The sequence below is a fragment of the Oncorhynchus gorbuscha genome, linkage group LG15 (assembly GCF_021184085.1).
Source record: "Oncorhynchus gorbuscha isolate QuinsamMale2020 ecotype Even-year linkage group LG15, OgorEven_v1.0, whole genome shotgun sequence".
Classification (NCBI taxonomy): Eukaryota; Metazoa; Chordata; class Actinopteri; order Salmoniformes; family Salmonidae; genus Oncorhynchus; species Oncorhynchus gorbuscha.
The window spans coordinates 24,560,775-24,579,009 of NC_060187.1; the positions used below are offsets into that span (position 1 = coordinate 24,560,775).

The 18,235-nt window shown below is 45.3% G+C and overlaps 1 protein-coding gene across 1 annotated transcript in view; it reads left to right on the top strand.

Moving 5' to 3' along the window:
- Window positions 1–18,235, top strand: part of LOC123996369 (BMP/retinoic acid-inducible neural-specific protein 3-like) — a 61,637-nt gene that overhangs the window by 23,053 nt on the left and 20,349 nt on the right. Inside the window, exons 2-5 of the mRNA XM_046299742.1 lie at window positions 345–877; window positions 6,824–7,014; window positions 8,499–8,695; window positions 16,436–16,541. Of these exons, the coding sequence (XP_046155698.1) occupies window positions 666–877; window positions 6,824–7,014; window positions 8,499–8,695; window positions 16,436–16,541 (706 nt within the window). The 5' untranslated portion in view covers window positions 345–665. The remainder of the gene's footprint in view (window positions 1–344; window positions 878–6,823; window positions 7,015–8,498; window positions 8,696–16,435; window positions 16,542–18,235) is intronic.

Genomic DNA, 18,235 nt, shown 5'->3' on the forward strand with positions numbered 1-18,235 from the left:
AGTTCACTTGACAGATTGTCATCAGAATAAAGTAATGGGATTTTTTTTAAACCAAGCATCTGGTTTGGTCCCAGCTGCAGGGGAGAGATTGACAACCCTTAGGAGGGAGATGTTGAGTAATGGGAGGCTCGGACTAGAGGTGGAATAGAAGTGTAATGTCAAAACAGATGACTAGTGACTTACTCCATAATAGCTAAAGAGATCAGAGTTCTGATTGTTTGATGTGTAAAATACAAAGGCATTTTTTACTTGTCAGTATAGGATCTCTTAAAAGATGAAGGTGCCTGATGATTATAAGAACAGTACATTCTCAAGTGGCAATTATTTACGTCTTTCTCTCCCAGGTGCTCCAGTGGATGTGAGGGAATGCAGATTCCCCGGTCATCCCAGAGGAGGAGTGAGCTTGCGTGTAGGAACCCCTTCCACTACTGATCCCATTCCTCTACCACTCCCCCCTCCCTCCTCCCACCCCTCTATCCATCAATCCCTCCCTCAATCCCTCCCTCCACCCCTCCCTCCCTCCACTTCCCCCTCCCTCCACCCCTCCCTTCTTTCCTCCCTCCACCCCTACCTCCTTCCACCCCTCCCTTCCTTCCTCCCTCCACCCTACCTCCCTCCACCCCTCCCTCACTCCCTCCCTTCTTCCCTCGCTCCCTCAATCTCTGATGGCTCTATGGGGCTTCCTCAGTGTCAGCCTGCACTGCTGGGTCTGGCTCTGGGCCGGGGCCCCTATCTCGACCAGCTTGCCCCACGACCGCCCCGGAGGGCCCCTGGACTGGCTGCTGTCCGACAAGGGCCCCTTCCACCACTCCCAGGAGTACACAGACTTCGTTGAGAGGAACCGGCAGGGCTTCTCCACCCGCTACAAGATATACCGGTGAGTTGCATAGCAGGGCTTGTACATGGGGCAGTGTTTCCCAAACTCAGTCCTCAGGCCCTAACACTACACAGCTTGTTCAAATGATCCAAGCTTGGTGATTAGTTGATTATTTGAATCAGCTGTGTAGTGCTAGGGCAAAAACCAAGGAGTCCTGAGGACTACATTTAGGAAACCCTGATGTAGGGGCGGTTTACAGGTAAACAGGTGAGTCTCATAGCAGTGTTCTCTTCAGAGATATACAGGAGAGTCAGACCACAGGTAGTCTAGATTAGGTATAGGGAGAATCAATAGTTAGATGGACAGATTAGACTGCCTACCAACGTGTTAGTACACCAAAGCAGGCTGAATGTTATATCCACTGTCAAATTGCTAAAGCACGTTCAGTGTCATGTGGCGTTTAAAGTCGTCAAGTAAATACCACTGGAAGGAAAGCCTTGAAAAGAGATGTGAAAAGTTCTCACCTCACCCCATATAGGACAGTCTAGTAGTGGAAACTTTATTGCATTATTGGAACTGCAAGTAAGTCAACTAAGGTTAAGTAAATAAATGGCCTTCGAGGAGAAGAGAGGGAAAAACGTACATTTTTGTGGTTATATCTTAATCCATGCATCTACTCTTGTAGCTGTTTTGTATCTACAGTATTCACCTAGGCACCTACATAGTATAGCTATTGTTGGTAAATAGTACAGTTAAATTATTTGAGTGTATCAAGGTAATTACAAGCAAATGGCCATATGCATATTCTGATATCTGTTCAGGGAAAATATGTTGATTACTGTAGGGGGAAAACGTATGATTTGTCATAACGTTGAACACATTTTCACATATTGGCTCGCGATATAAAATTAGTGGAAAGTGTGTCATATATCCTGTCCGTCGTGAGTTAGAAAGGTATTGAACACGGACCGGGAAACCGCAAACGGGACTCTGACGTCTATGGATTTGTGCTGGGTGTTTTATGGGCTAAGGTGATCTGCTTCCCGCGTTAAAGCGTTTTAATATTTCTCCTCCGGCTAGTGCAGGCCCATCACAGCTCTCGGGACTGAGCTTCATTGGCGGTAAGATTAATAGTCTTATCATGTGGCCAAGTGATTAGTGGGCTCTTAATAGTTATTACTCTGCATTATCACACCATCCCCTGAGAGTCTACTGTCAGCTGCAAGGTTGTGTCTGAGGCGCGCTAGATTACAACCAACCCTTGATTAACAGTAATATTATTAAAGCCCTTTCGTTGGCTGGTAGAAATGCTGAGCACTGTATTTTATGTCGACTGTGTATTTTCTTTCATAATCCAGGTTCCCATCCAACCTTTTAATGTGAGGAAAGTATATGTCACGACAGGCCTGATGGAAACAGTCGGTAAACCTTCTAAATGTCTACAAAACAAAATACGCTTGACAAGGTGGGATCTTTTTGTGGTTGTAAAATTAATGATGCGCAAATATTTATATAATAACCATCCTATCGAAGTAAACTTGGAGTCTCGCAATGATATGGTGCTGTGTTTTGTGGTCCTACCACTACGACTCCGGAAAGAATGCATTGTATTCGTCTACAGTCGAAATACTTTATGATGAACTTCACAGGGTGGTGAAAGTGCACGGTGACGGGCTTGATGCAACTTTCCAATAAATATCGAGGGTCTTATTCTGTTGACCTAATGTTCGATGCTTAATAATCTTGATTTTGTCCGTAATAGGGATCTCGCAGACATAATCTTCGCACTGTCTGCGAGCTGTTGGCAAGAGCGCACATGCTAATACCAGAGTGGGGACATTCTTTATAACGCAACATGTTTAGTGATAAGACAACCAGCCTACTTTTTTATCGGTACATAAAAACGCAAAAGTAATTGATGTTATCACGCACAACTTTTTATCGGCAACAAGTCATTTTGATGGAAACCTATTATCTCTGGTGGGAAAATGTGCATATTTTTTATGCAGGTTTTAGAATATAACAAATTGGATGTAAACATAGCACATTACTAATTGGTATTAATCGACCAGACAAAATTTGTGCTGAGATGACAACTGCTAATTGGGACATCATAGACAGATAATCACTTGATTATATTTCTATGGAGGAATATAGGGATAATTCAAAGTAATTGTATCTGTTACAGACTTTGGTCTCTTAACAGTATCTTACATAAGGACTGCATCAAGTTATACAATGTTCCCTTAAAATCAACAGCTTTAATGGTACAAGGTGACTGCCTACTGGGAACAGATGTCAACTCAATGTCTATTCCACATTGGTTCAACCTAATTCCATTGAAATGACAAGAAAACAACATTGATTCAACCAGTGTGTGCCCAGGAGGAAACTATACTGCAGGTTTTTACAGTAGGGGGAAAGGTGGTAAATTAATCCAATCAAACAGATTGTTAGTGATATATGTTCTCATCCCTCAAACTTCCACAGGTGATCTCAACACATCAACAATGGTTCCCAGTGGCAAAACTACTATCTATAAAAATATATCACATAGAATATAATCCTGTAGAATTGCTTTGTCAGACAACTTTGGCTTTACTGTGGCATTGTGTGGTGGCCATTTTGTAGTAAAGTGCATGCAGGTGGTACTAATTGTCTCTGTCTCTGTTAATATGAGAAGTTATTGTGGCGTACTCACATGCATATATCTAATATGTCCACTCTGTTGCCAATTCCCAGTGACAGCGGCATAGCCAAACAGTCCGCCACACAGTTTGTTTGTTTAAAATGACCTCTCATATCTGACAATCTATTCCCTATTCCATAACACATCATTTAAAAAGTAAAACAGACATGCGGAGATGGAAAGGGACATTATTTGCTCCTGCAGAGTTTTGGATCTCTGCTAAATTCTCATAATGTTCACTGACAGAGAGAAGATGAATTACCGCAAGTGGGTGCTTCTAGTTACAGTGGCTGTGTGTTACTATGCCATCATTGCAGTAATGAAATTGCACCATCTCATCCCTCTTTCAATTCTCCACCTCTCTTCTTGATTGAATTTGAAATAATTTTAATGGGTCCTCCAACAGGAAATGGAGGCTGTTTTCCTGTTTGTGGAATCACTCATTGTTTTGGCGAATGCAACAGCTGTAACGACGTTCGTCTGTTGTATGAAGAGAGTCAGACCGAAATGCAGCGTGTAGGTTACTCATGACTTTAATGAAAATAATCGCGGTACATGAAATAACTGTATATGAAAACAACAAACGAAACGTGAAACCTATTACAGCCTATCTGGTGACTACAACACTAAGACAGGAACAAACACCCACAAAATACAACGCGAAAGTCATACTGTCTAAATACGGTTCTCAATCAGAGACAACGAGAAGCACCTGACTCTGATTGAGAATCGCCCCAGGCAGCCAAACCTAACTAGACACACCCCTAATCAGCCGCAATCCCAAATAATACAAACCCCAATACGAATACAACATATAAACCCATGTCACACCCTGGCCTACCCAAACATATACCAAAAACACAAAATACAATGACCAAGGCGTGACAGCAGCTTTTCCCTCAGTCAACATGCGTATAGATGGGGTTCCGCTGCACCACCAGTCCTAGGCAACCATTGCCAAGTGACAGGATAAAAGCGTCTGCTAAATGGCATATATAGTTGCCGTAGAAAGCAGGTTGTAGGAAATCGTAGGCTATACTTGTGTAGCTCTTGTATTTTTTGACATTTTGCATTTCAGAAACGTAAACGTGTTGGCACCAAATCGCAATATGAACACCGTATTTCTGTACGGCTGCAATGCATCAAATTTGAGAATGTCTTTTGGAAACCCAGAGAAAAGCAATGCATCCCAATTCTCTGAAATCCTCCCGTGACATGCAGTACAGTGATGAGAGACAGATAAGAAGAATAACTACATGGTGTAGTCTAAGGAAAGACTGCAGAACCCCAAAAACTGCTCCATGGTAAAATCAATTTAATTCCATCCCACTCCTTGTTGGATGTACCATTAGCCCTATGGGGGGGTTTAAGATAAGACAAGTCCAGCTTATCACAGTCAACGATAACTGGAGAAACCAATGACAGAATGATTTTGAGGCAACACTTTCCTTACCTGTTCCCTTACTCTCTCCCCTCTCCCTCCTCTCTTGCTCCTCTCTCTCCTCTCTCTCCTATTTCCTCTCTCCCTCCTCTCTTGCTCCCCTCTCACGCTTCTCTCTTTCTCACTCCTCTCACTCTCGCTCTCCTCTCTCCTATTTCCTATCTCTCCTCTCTTGCTCCTTTTCTCACTTCTTACATGCAATGCCTTTGAACTGCCAAATCTCAGCTCTCACATAGCAAAGCAAGATATAACTGGCGAGGAATGCTATGGTGGCCCAGTTGAAGAGGTAATTTATATGTATGGAGTGAAAAGAGGTCAGGATTAATGGTTATGCTTGGTGTAACTGACCGACAAATTACTCAAGGGACATGTCTAAAAGTAGAAGTATGTGGGTGTGCATACATTCATTAAGCTGTATGTTTCATGTATTGATTTGGGAAAGCTTTCCCATAAGTGGATTAGGCATGCTAACATCACACAAATTAAACTAATTGCTATATTTTCACTACCTGTATGAGAGTAGTAATAAAAGTATTTTACAATTTCCACATTGCCCCATATGATCCTTGAGAAGAGGCTTTTCATCATTACTCCTGCTTTAATGTGATATATCTCCTATCAAAAGGCCCCGCCCCCTACATCCATCACCTACAGCACAGGTTGGCGAACCTATTCTGATTACAGCAGACAAGCATCCAATTCACAGCGCAGTGCATCATTTAGTGATAACTTGCAACTGTGAGGTTAGTTAGGGAGTGTGTGTGTGTGTGTGTGTGATTGTATGTGTGTGTGTTGGAAAGGAGAGAAATACATATAGTGATAGGAGACAGAGAGACAGACGGACATAGAGAGAGGCAGACAGACAGACAGACGGACGGACGGACGGACGGACGGACGGACGGACGGGCGGGCGGGCGGGCGGGCGGACGGACGGACGGACGGACGGACGGACGGACGGAGGACAGGCAGGCAGGCAGACAGACAGACAGACAGAGGGATGGGCAGAAAGGAGAAAAAACAGGCAAGAAGAAAGGCTTTCTATATCCAGCATCAGGATGTAAAATATTGCACATCATTTCTTCTACACTACATTGCTTCTACTGTAGCCTCCAGCTAACTGACACAGACAGAGCATGTTCATTTCGACCTCCCTCACAGAAATATTATCTGAACCTGTCAGAACCAATTAAAATTGAACCAGTGTTTAGATACTGTAATTATTTAAACACAGGGGATTAACGCAAACAAAGTCTTTCAAGGCGTAACAATGCTCCAGTCTTTAAGGCTGCATACAGAATAACTTAGTAATGTTTGTGAATGTAAACAGAAGATGTCAAAGCTACAGACGCTGATGAGAAATCCAAACTTTACAGCTGCCTCTAGCATTTCCATTCCTTTTGGTCGCTTTACTTTCTTTCCTCATTATGAGTTGTATTGAGTGTCAGAGATCTGTCGATTTCTATGGGTTTCTCTGTCACTGCACATTTTGATTATGATGTGTTTATTAAGGAGAGCACCTGTCAGCTGCAGGCTTTGGGAGCATTCTCCTCCCCAGCTATATTAATCTTCCAAATGGTACCTGCTTTGGATCTCTCTCTCTCTCTCTCTCTCTCTCTCTCTCTCTCTCTCTCTCTCTCTCTCTCTCTCTCTCTCTCTCGCTTTTGCTCTCTCATTCTCCCATCTCTCCATCAGAACTTAAAGCTAAGGATGCAGTGAGGCATTGCGGTTGATAGCTGCCCCCGTAGACTCACCTCTCCCCTACTCTTCTGCAGACAGACAGGACAGACAGACAGAAAACCATTAATACCATCACATGATTAGTGAGCCTTATTTACCAAACAGTTTCAAGGACATTTTAAAGTCTTCTTCTTTCCAGAGAGTTTGGGAGATGGAAGGTGAACAACCTGGCTGTGGAGAGGAGAGACTTCCTGGAGTTGCCGTTGCCCCTGACACCAGAGTTCATCCGTAACATCCGTCTCCTGGGTCGGAGACCCACCACCCAACTCATCACCGACAACCTGATCAGGAAGTATGGGACACACTTCCTGCTGTCGGCCACGCTGGGAGGTAAACACACCACTATGTCTGAAATGGCACACTATTCCCTATATAGTGTTTGATCAGGGGATTCTGTGGGGATGATGAATTAGGTCAGGAGTAGGCAATCCTGGTGCTGGAGTGTCGCAGGAGGACGAGGCTTGTGGAATTTAGTCAATCACTGAACTGATCAATTAGCTAGGTTGGTCAGGTGTGCTGCCTAGAGTACCTGCAGCACTCGAGGAACAGGGTTGCTTACCCCTGGAGTAGGTAGTAGTAGTTGACCCATATTCACCGATACAGGGTCATATTTTTGAATCCCCCTAATGGTTGGAACAGAGGGGTACGGTATTCTAATCATCTGTCAGTTTTCTGTGTTTGTAAAGTCGCAATAACACCAAAAAGCTAATGAGGGCAGGACATGTACATGCCTTTTATGCCAATATTGGCATAGCAGCCTATATGAATTCAGTGGAAGAATTTTCTTTAATAGATTTTTGTCTACATAATGAAAACCCATGTAAAAACCTCACTACACGTACATGTACTGCATAACCCTCAGCTACACAGTCATTCCCCAGTGCTTTTGATAGTCATGTGGACAACGCCGTGAGGGTGGTTGCTCTTTACAGGAGAGACGCTTATTTCAGCTACAAAGCCCTGTGCATGTCGAGGAAACCAAGGGAATGGGTTTCCTGTTGGAAAGCAACACTTGTCGATTACCTCAGCCGGGCTCCTGGAAAGGTCGTAGTTGTGAGTGGCCACACACACACACACACACACACACACACACACACACACACACACACACACACACACACACACACACACACACACACACACACACACACACACACACACACACACACACACACACACACACACACACACACACACACACACACACACACACACACACACACACACACACACACACAGCTGCACTGGCTGATGCGATGCAACCTCCATGCCCTGGCACACAACCAGAGTAGTTCTGTATGAGGAGAGGAAGATGAGGAGCTGTTGCTTGGCCATGAGCCAGAGATGTGCTGCTGGCTGCTGAATGGGGTTATAAATGGATTGCCTGTCCGTGTTCTGGAACACATGGACTTCATGAAATAAATGAATAAATTACATAGGGATTTAAGGGCACCTTTCTGCAGCAGAGGAAGAAGAACACAAAACACAGACTACCATTGATAATATGATATGATGCCCTCCTTTATGGTTGAATCTGGATGTATGTTTGTTCATATTCTATCAAATAGCACATGGTTAATAGTCATAATACCTGGCAGTGAATAATACACTATATTATTCCTATTGATTGCCATACTACTAAAACTGGATAGCTGTTGACTATGTAGTTCAGAGACCATCTGACTAATGTCAACTGACATTTGTATAGACTGTTAAAACCATGTTTGCCAGTGAACGTTCTCCCAACAGTTGAAAAGAAAGCCTGTTTAAACAGCGTCGGCAAACATTGTCGTAACGCCATCTTGTGTTTGCAGGGGAAGAGGCCTTAACGATATTTGTGGACAAGAGAAAGCTGAGTAAGAAGGCGGATGTGAGCGAATACTCTGGCTCTGGCAACTCGTCCAGCGTAACTCTGGAGGCTCTGCACCAGCTGGCTGCCTCCTACTTCATAGACAGAGAGAGCACCCTGCGCAAGCTGCACCACATCCAGATAGCATCCACAGCCATTAAGGTACACACAAACACACACACACACAAGCACACACCTGACACACACGCACACGCACAACAACACCCAAACGCACCCACACACATACACAAACACACACGCACACGTACACACACTGACCTTCCATCAAACTTGAAACTTCATGCAATCATACTTGTTCAAGTGGAGCAGCACAGTTGGTTAGCTGATTAGAGATCCTGGAATGCCCCTTGTAAGAAGTGTCAGCTTGTCAGGTTGTGAAGAGCCAGGAGTGTTGATCAGTAGGTGGTGTATTTCCAGGGCCAGGCGATGACATACCTCATCTGAACTGAGTACTGTAGCTGTTGGGATGAATGTTGTGACATACAAGACATACCAGTATGTTACTGCAATGTTGTGTGAATAAGGAAAGTGATATAAATACATCCACTCTGTTAGTGCAACATTTCAACAGGATGGATTTTGTCAGGCTGAGCTAAAGTGTGCAAATATTTATGTTTCTTTATGATGCCATTTTTTTTAACCCTGCACCTGTAAAGTTGTTGTATGTGCACCTCACCCCTTTTGAAAATAGCAAACGTGAACCTTTCAGATCCTTCATGTTGCTATATAGTGACAGTCACATCTGTGTGTGGCATCCGGCCTCTCTGAATTTGTCGGAGCAAACTATGAATAACAGCTATCAAAGCTCTGTACTCCCTGAACCACAAGGATGTGTGGGAGGTCGGACGTTTCTATCACAGCAGAGGTATCTAGTCTTGCTTTGTCTGTTCTGTTGGGAGTCACTTTTGAAGTGTGTGTGTGTGTATGTGTGTAAGTGTGGGTGTGTGTGTGAGCGCCAACTTTAATGGTTCAAAGGCAGAGATGTGTTGAGAGTGACAGGTGAGAGCAGAGAAGCAGAGAGGTTGAGCAGCTCATCAGTGAAGCAGAGTGAATCACTGAGAGGGAGGGAGGCGGCGGAGGGATTCTTCAGCACACGCATCATTTCCACAGGGCGTCAACCCCCCGTGACGCCGGGACAGACACAACCAACCGCTCCACCATGTGAATGTGAATTGGACAGGGGATGGTAGGAGGATAGCAGAGCAGGCTGCCGGTGCTTCCGCTGCCCCCCCCCCACCCCCCTTGTAGCCGTATGGAGGGAAAATTTGGGAGCTCATTTCAGAGGAAAAGCCTGTTAGTGCTCTGGTGTGCTGGGGGTTTGCTGTGGAAATCTTCTCCCTCTTAAAGAGGTCACGGTGCAGCCTGCTACCTCTCTACCTCTGTTCAGAAAAGGTTGTTGCTATAATGAGTAATGACTCAAGCTGTTACCAGAGCGGCAGGGATCATTTTTGTTATGATTTGGCAATTTCCCCAACTAAATCGATGTTGATATCCCCACCTGACCGATGTGATGGTTGGCAGTGTGTCTGCAGAATGATGAACAATGAGAGAAAGTTTTTCAGCCGTGGGGCTCTCACAACACCGTGTGGATTCATATTTATTTCCACTCAGACAGTCCCAGTATTGCATTATGTACCCATTATGGCAGCATTGCATTTTTTACGTTTCCACCCCACTACTCAATCAGTTGTTGTCTGTGTTGTCACAGGGGCACTGTACAATCTTTCATTTCCAGTCTAAAGTCCTGCCCCTTCACTTGCCAGTGAGTCTTGGGCAAATGTAACTGCCACTGAGTTACCACATAATTTAAATAACTGCCTTTTAGCAAATCTCTTCCTCCTCTTTTCTTCATCTAGCTATCATAGACATATTACATATGCACAGTACTATCTTAATTTGACCAGTTTCTCAGCTGGAAATGAATCCTGCAGCAACCGGAAATGTGAATTATCATGTGCGTTATAATTCATGGCCATTTTCGGAAGGGTTGATGCATTTTTAGTTAGGATAAATCATGTCTGACATTTAAAAGTGGAAATGACAATTAGCATTTCTCTGCAACAACAGTGATCAAATTAAGATAGTACACCTGTATATCAATCCTTTCACCCTAGTGGTCATGAAGAAAAGCAGAAGCAAAGAAGAAGGAAAATAAGCTTAACTGAGACTACTAGAACACAGTCTCTCTCTGTGCTCCATGTGAAATCCCTCCAACAGCAGCAGCTGAGAGATACAGGTGGCCAATAATGTGCCATTAAGCATTTAGTAATATACCAGAATATATCTGCAATGAAAAGCAGCTGCTGTCCATAGAGGAAATTGAATGCCGTGCTCATCAGTCAACGTTGTGCCATATGGGCTATCATATGGCATATCAAATAATGCTCTGTATAGATTCAATATTCAAGTGTCTCAAAACCCTGCATTGTTCCTCATTTCCTCACAGTCTTATCAGCAGTATAATCCCATATCAAGGAAATTTGTGATTTACAATGTGCTGTTAATAATAATGGCAAAATCATTGCATACAGATGGTCTCCCTTCTCTCTGATTTACACATTCTATTCATTTTCCCAGACACACCTCTTTTGCTGGTTCAGGGTTTGATTGATAAGCTCCAGAAGTTTCACCCTACACAGCATTAGCTTCAGGTCTCTTAGTCTTTCCCTCTTTCAGCACTTTGGGACTGTGTTTGATTGTGTAACTGATGGACTGACCCTTGTTTCCTAGTCGTCTCTCCCCCAGCAACTGTCCTGTGACAGGCTAGACCTGGGCATATCTCTGGGCTGACGACACGGTCCCTCTCCTACAAAGAGAGAAAAATAGCAATCAATTAGGAGCTTTCTATCAACAGAAGAGGACTGGAAAGAGATTTCATGTTGCAAGCGAGGGAGAATGGAAAGAATGATGAGGTCTGGCAGAGACGGTTTGCCAGGGAAAAGGTCAGGAGAGATGTCTCAGTCAATACGACAGAAAAGACCTGCCTTGGCTGAGTTGTTAGAAGCTCTCCTTCAACACCACTCTGATGTTTCTCTTTTTTTCTGATTGCGAGAGAATAAGAACAACACCGCTGCCATTTTCACCGCGGGTGCATAAGAATACCTGTAACAAAGGAATGTATGTAATCAATTAAAGACCCAGTGCAGTTAAAAACATGAATTGCCTGTGTTTTATCTATATTTCCACACTATGAGGTAGGAATAATACTGTAAAATCGTGGAAAATGATGATAGTGCCCTTTTAGTGTATGAGCTGTTTGAAAAGCGCTTGCAATTTCAGCCTATTTTGGTGAGATGGAGGTTTGGCTGCCTTGGAAACATCACGAAGCGGTAAATAAGTTAATTGACCAATAAGAAAGAAAGTTACAAACCTCTCTGCCAATAACAGCTAGTTTTCTGTTTTTCCTTCCCCACTCAGACCACTTCCAGACAGCCCTAGCAAAATTATTTCTTGAGAAATTGCTCTTTGCTAAGAAGACATTTTTGTTTATTTTTTTACCATTTTAATTGTGTCATGCAGGTGAAAGAGGACCCAAAAGCGACTTAACAGAAACAGAGTTTATTCAAGTCCAAACAGAAAACGACAAATCCTGAATCCTTAACAGGAAATGTCCAAACAGGGAATAACAGAAATCCTCTAGTCTGTAGAGGGGAATAACAGGAGAAGCGGCCACAGACTGCAGGTCGCTTCGGGTAGGCGCAGGCCGTAGCTGACAGAGACACCTGCTCACACGCAGCATCTGATGAAGGCAAAAACACGACAGGACAGGGCGATACACAATCACAGCACGGTGAATTCTAAACAAGGAACCGACAGGACAGGGACGGAACACAAAGGAAGAAATAGGGACTCTAATCAGGGAAAGGATCGGGAACAGGTGTGGGAAGACTAAATGATGATTAGGGGAATAGGAACAGCTGGGAGCAGGAACGGAACGATAGAGAGAAGAGAGAGCGAGAGAGTGAGAGAGGGAGGGGGGAGAGAGAGGGATAGAAAGAGGGAAAGAACCTAATAAGACCAGCAGAGGGAAACGAATACATTCTCAATAATGATTTGTGCCGTCTCCTTAGCGGAAGGAAGTTTAGCGAGGGGAATGAAATGTGCCGCCTTAGAGAACCGGGACCACCGTAAGAATCACATGAAGTCTAAGAGAAATTAGACGAATGTGAGAAATCACACCGGGATGACAGCTTCGAGCGAAGTGAATGGCGCGCAGTCAGTGCGGTCTGAGTTCGGCAACACAGGAACCTGGCAGAAGTAACGGAGTGGAGACATGAAAAGAGCACGGGCTAACTCAGCCAAGGTTCTTAATGGGAGCACAGGGACAAGACATGATAATAAATGACAAACATGACAGTACCCCCACTCACCGAGCGCCTCCTGGCGCACTCGAGGAGGAATCCTGGCGGCAACGGAGGAAATCATCGATGAGTGAACGGTCCAGCACGTCCCGAGACGGAACCCAACCCAGGACTCCTCCCTCCCTCAGGACCGTAACATGTCCATGATCCCCTTGTAAACCCGACAAGGACCGAACGGGGTGCTAAGAAAGGGTAACACAGGAGACATGGAAGACAGGAACGTGACGAAGATGTCGCGGAAGAAGCATGTCGCACAGAACCCCTGGGAGACACGGAACGGCAATGAATGGAGTCCTTACGAGAGCTGTCCTATGTACCTTGGACTCTTAATCCTGCGTTTATTGGCGGCTCTCACCGTCTGTGCCCTGTAACGGCAAAGTGCAGACCTCACCCTCCCTCCAGGTGCGCTCACAACGTTGGACAAACGCTGAGCGGAGGGAACGCTGGACTCGGCAAGCTGGGATGAGAACAGAGGAGGCTGGTAACCCAGACTACTCTGAAACGGAGATAACCCCGCGACGGCCGGAGCGGAATTCTGCCCAGGGAGCTAAACTGCCCAAGACGCAGGGTTTCTGAAAGAAAGTAGTATGCGACCAATCGTCTGATTGGCCCTCTCTCTTGACAGGCGTGAATTGGCGGGCCTCTGTCTGAACTTGGACGTCTAACGGGAGGCCATGAATTCTGAATACATTCTCAATAATGATTTGTGCCGTCTCCTGAGAAGTAGCGGAAGGAAGTTTAGGGAGGGAATGAAATGTGCCGCCTTAGAGAACCTATCGACAACCGTAAGAATCACAGTCTTCCCCGCAGACAAAGGCAGACCGGTAATGAAGTCTAAGGCTGAGACCATGGTCGAGAAGGAATGGGGAGCGGTCTGAGACGACCGGCAGGAATGAGAGATGCGCGCAGTCCGAACAAGCAGCCACGAAACGGCGCGTGTCACGCTCCTGAATCCCTGGCGAAATAGACGCAAGAGTGCCTCGAACACCGGGATGACCAGCTAACTTGGCAGGGCCCACTGAAGAACAGCCTAAAGGAGTGTCTCAAACGAAAAGGAGGTTACTGGGCTTAACCTGTCTCCCCAGTTCTCAAAGCCAGATAAGGGAGGGAGATGGTTGCGCGCGCCCCTCACCAGTAGCGCAGACTGGCAGGTCTAGGGACGAGGAAACCAGGAGGAGGGACATTAAAACGCTCTTTTAGAAGATCAAAAGCGTTCCAGGATAGTCTTGACAGGGCAAACATCAGGCTTGGTGATCCTTCGAGACAGACTGTTAATGGTCCGTTGATCACGCCCTGAGCGAGCTCTCTTCCACGAGCCCGGTGACGTTCGAAGATCTACCTTGACGTGTGAGAGGGGCAGTTCTTCAATGCGGATGGACACGACCTAAGGAAGCAAACTCAGCTTGGAAGCGGAGTGCCCACATCTGAATGGAACCTCCCGTAAGAAACAATTCTCAAACTAAAGAGAACACTCGAATCCATGAATTAGGACGGCAGAAAAAATCAGGATACTGACAAAAACAAAGTGTTCAGCAGTCCAGAACTCCAGAAAAACAGCTGGCGCATTGGCGAGCACGGCAGAACCCGGTACTCAAAATGCTAAACAGGCGTTCCACTCACGAGATGGAGGCAGCAAGAGTGCGAAACTGATGACATAAGGGGCGGACAGGGAAAGAATAATCCGATTCCATGGACCGTTCGGACAGAAGAACCTTGGCAAATAAAGGAAGCCCAGGGCCCTCCCCGGAAGGAGAAGCCTCCCCACCGTGCCAGAAAACTGAACGGTTCCTCTGAAAAACAGAAGAAACGGGAGGGATGAAAAGAATCATCGTTCCTCTTTAAAGTTCTGGAACTTGTCAAAAAAGAAATAGTCTCAGCAATCAGCCCTTGCCTCCCAGATAGCTGTGCCCCATTCTCGAGCCCGGCCAGTAAGGAGTGAAATGACGTAAGCAACCCGAGCTCTCTCTCTAGAGTATGTGTTGGGTTGGAGAGAGAACACAATCTCACACTGCGTGAGAAAGGAGCGGCACTCAGTGGGCTGCCCGGAGTAGCAAGGTGGGTTATTAACCCTAGGTTCTGGAGGCTCGGCAGGCCAGGAAGTAACAGGTGGCACGAGACGATAGACTCTGGAACTGTCCAGAGAGGTGCGGAAACTCCTGAGCGGCCAGGTTCTCCACGGCATGGCGAGCAGCAGACAATTCCTGCTCGTGTCTGCCGAGCATGGCTCCTTGGATCTCGACGGCAGTGTAACGAGCGTCTGAAGTCGCTGGGTCCATTCCTCGGTCGGTTCCTTCTGTCATGCAGGTGAAAGAGGACCCAAAAGCGACTTAACAGAAACAGAGTTTATTCAAGTCCAAACAGAAAACGACAAATCCTGAATCCTTAACAGGAAATGTCCAAACAGGGAATAACAGAAATCCTCTAGTCTGTAGAGGGGAATAACAGGAGAAGCGGCCACAGACTGCAGGTCGCTTCGGGTAGGCGCAGGCCGTAGCTGACAGAGACACCTGCTCACACGCAGCATCTGATGAAGGCAAAAACACGACAGGACAGGGCGATACACAATCACAGCACGGTGAATTCTAAACAAGGAACCGACAGGACAGGGACGGAACACAAAGGAAGAAATAGGGACTCTAATCAGGGGAAAGGATCGGGAACAGGTGTGGGAAGACTAAATGATGATTAGGGGAATAGGAACAGCTGGGAGCAGGAACGGAACGATAGAGAGAAGAGAGAGCGAGAGAGTGAGAGAGGGAGGGGGGAGAGAGAGGGATAGAAAGAGGGAAAGAACCTAATAAGACCAGCAGAGGGAAACGAATAGAATGGGGAGCACAGGGACAAGACATGATAATAAATGACAAACATGACAAATTGAAAACAATCAAACTAACTGAATTATTACCCAGTAATGATTTGATATTGAGATAAAAGGACTGCATTGGACCTTTAAGTGTTGTATGTGTATGGAAGGAAGGAGAGAGAGAGCAGAGGAGAGGGCGTACTGTACATATGCTCTACCACTGCAATGTTCTGCATCTCTCTGCTAGCCGTGCTTCATTATCTACTCAGAGCTGTGGGTGATGGTCATTAAAGGGCCTGTGTAATGTAAATAATAGGGCTTCAGCTCTGACTCATAGAGCACAGGAAGCAGGAACCCATGGTTGAACACTCATCTCACCAGGGAACACACATGCCCGCCACTTCATTGCTTTTCCCCAGCAGAGAGCAGCCACTCTTAGACGTGTTTCTTTTGGCATTATGTGTCTCATACAGAAATACTGTAGAAGTTGTAGTATTTTTTTTCTTTTCAATTTGGAATAGTTCATGTATGTATACTAACGTCAATCATCGTATGGCAAAGCATGCACACGAATCCAGGGCAAGAGTGGGTGTAAGATTGCCAGGATGTCAATTCAAAGGAAATGCATGATACATAAATATGTTTTTGTCATTCTTACGTTGCTCTGATGTTAAAAGGAATGTGTATTCAAAGCATTGTGTGTTTGTTGTTACCCAGGTAACAGAGACCCGGACAGGCCCTCTCGGATGCAGTAACTATGACAACCTTGATTCTGTCAGCTCTGTTCTGGTTCAGAGTCCAGAAAACAAAGTCCACTTGCAAGGTCTGTTTCTTTTTGATTCATACCACATATATTGCATTTTAATGTCAGACCTTTGATTACGTATTGCTGTTATGCAAATCCTGCACACCATTATCACATAATGTTACTAAGAAATAAGAACATGTGAAATCATTTTAAGGTTTTTAGCACACCCTATCATAAATTCCCATACAATAGCATCTTCAAAGAGATCCACACATCCCATGACAACGCTTGTAGAGAATAAAATACAGTTTGGACTATCATTGTTCTGCTCTTACATTGAGAGTCTAGTCAAGGATCATATCACCCTAGACCCACTTCAATTTGCTTACCTCCCCAATAGTTCCACAGATGATGCAATCGCCATCACACTGCACACTTCCCTATCCATCTGGTTAAGAGGAATACCTATGTAAGAATGCTGTTCATTGACTACAGATCAGCATTCAATACCATAGTACCCTCCAAACTCATCATTAAGCTTGAGACCCCGTCCTGTGCAACTGGGTCCTGGACTTCCCCAGGTGGTGAAGGTAGGAAACAACATCTCTACCCCTCTGATCTTCAACACTGGGGCCCCACAATGGTGCATTCTCAGTCCCCCCCTAATAATAAATAAAATAATATGCCATTTAGCAGACGCTTTTATCCAAAGCGACTTACAGTCATGTGTGCATACATTCTACGTATGGGTGGTCCCAGGAATCGAACCCACTACCCTGGCATTACAAACACCATGCTCTACCAACTGAGCTACAGAAGGACTGTACTCCCTGTTCACCCACGACTGTGTGGCCATGCACACCCCCAACTCAATCATCAAGTTTGCAGACGACACCACAGTGGTATGCTTGATTACCAACGACGACGAGACAGCCTACAGGGAGGAGGTGAGGACACTTGGAGTCTGGTTTCAGGAAAATGACCTCTCACTCAATGTCAGCAAAAGTAAAAGAGATGATCGTGGACTTCAGGAAACAGCAAAGGGAGCATCGCCCTATCCACATGAAAGGGACAGCAGTGGAGGAGGTGGAAAGTTTTAAGTTCCTCGGTGTACATATCACCAACAAACTGAAATGGTCCAAGCACACAGACAGTGTGGTGAAAAATACACAACAGCGCCTCTTCAACCTCAGGAGGCTGAAAAAATGTGGCTTGTCACCGAAAACCCTCACTAACTTTTTACAGGTGCACAATTGAGAGCGTCCAGTCGGCAACTGCACCACCCACAACCGCAAGGCTTTCCAGAGGGTGGTGTGGTCTGCACAACGCATCATCGGGTGCAAACTACCTGCACTCCAGGACACCTACAACACCTGATGTCACAGGAAGGCAAAAAAGATCATCAAGAACAATAACCACTTGAGCCGCTACCTGTTCACCCCGCTTCCATCCAGAAGGCGAGGTCAGAACAGGTGCATCAAAGCTGGGACAGAGATTGAAAAACAGCTTCTTTCTCAAGGCCATCAGATTGTTAAACAGCCACCACCAGCACAGAGAGGCTGCTGCCTACCTACAGACTTGATATCATTGGCCACTTTAATAAATGGAACACTAGTCACTTTAATAATGCCGCTTTAAGAATGTTTACATATCTCACATGACTCATCTCATGTATATATACTGTATACTGTATCCTTCACTATCTATTCTTTACTATCTATTGCATCTCAGCCACTCTCTGTCACTGCTCATCCATATATTTTATACTT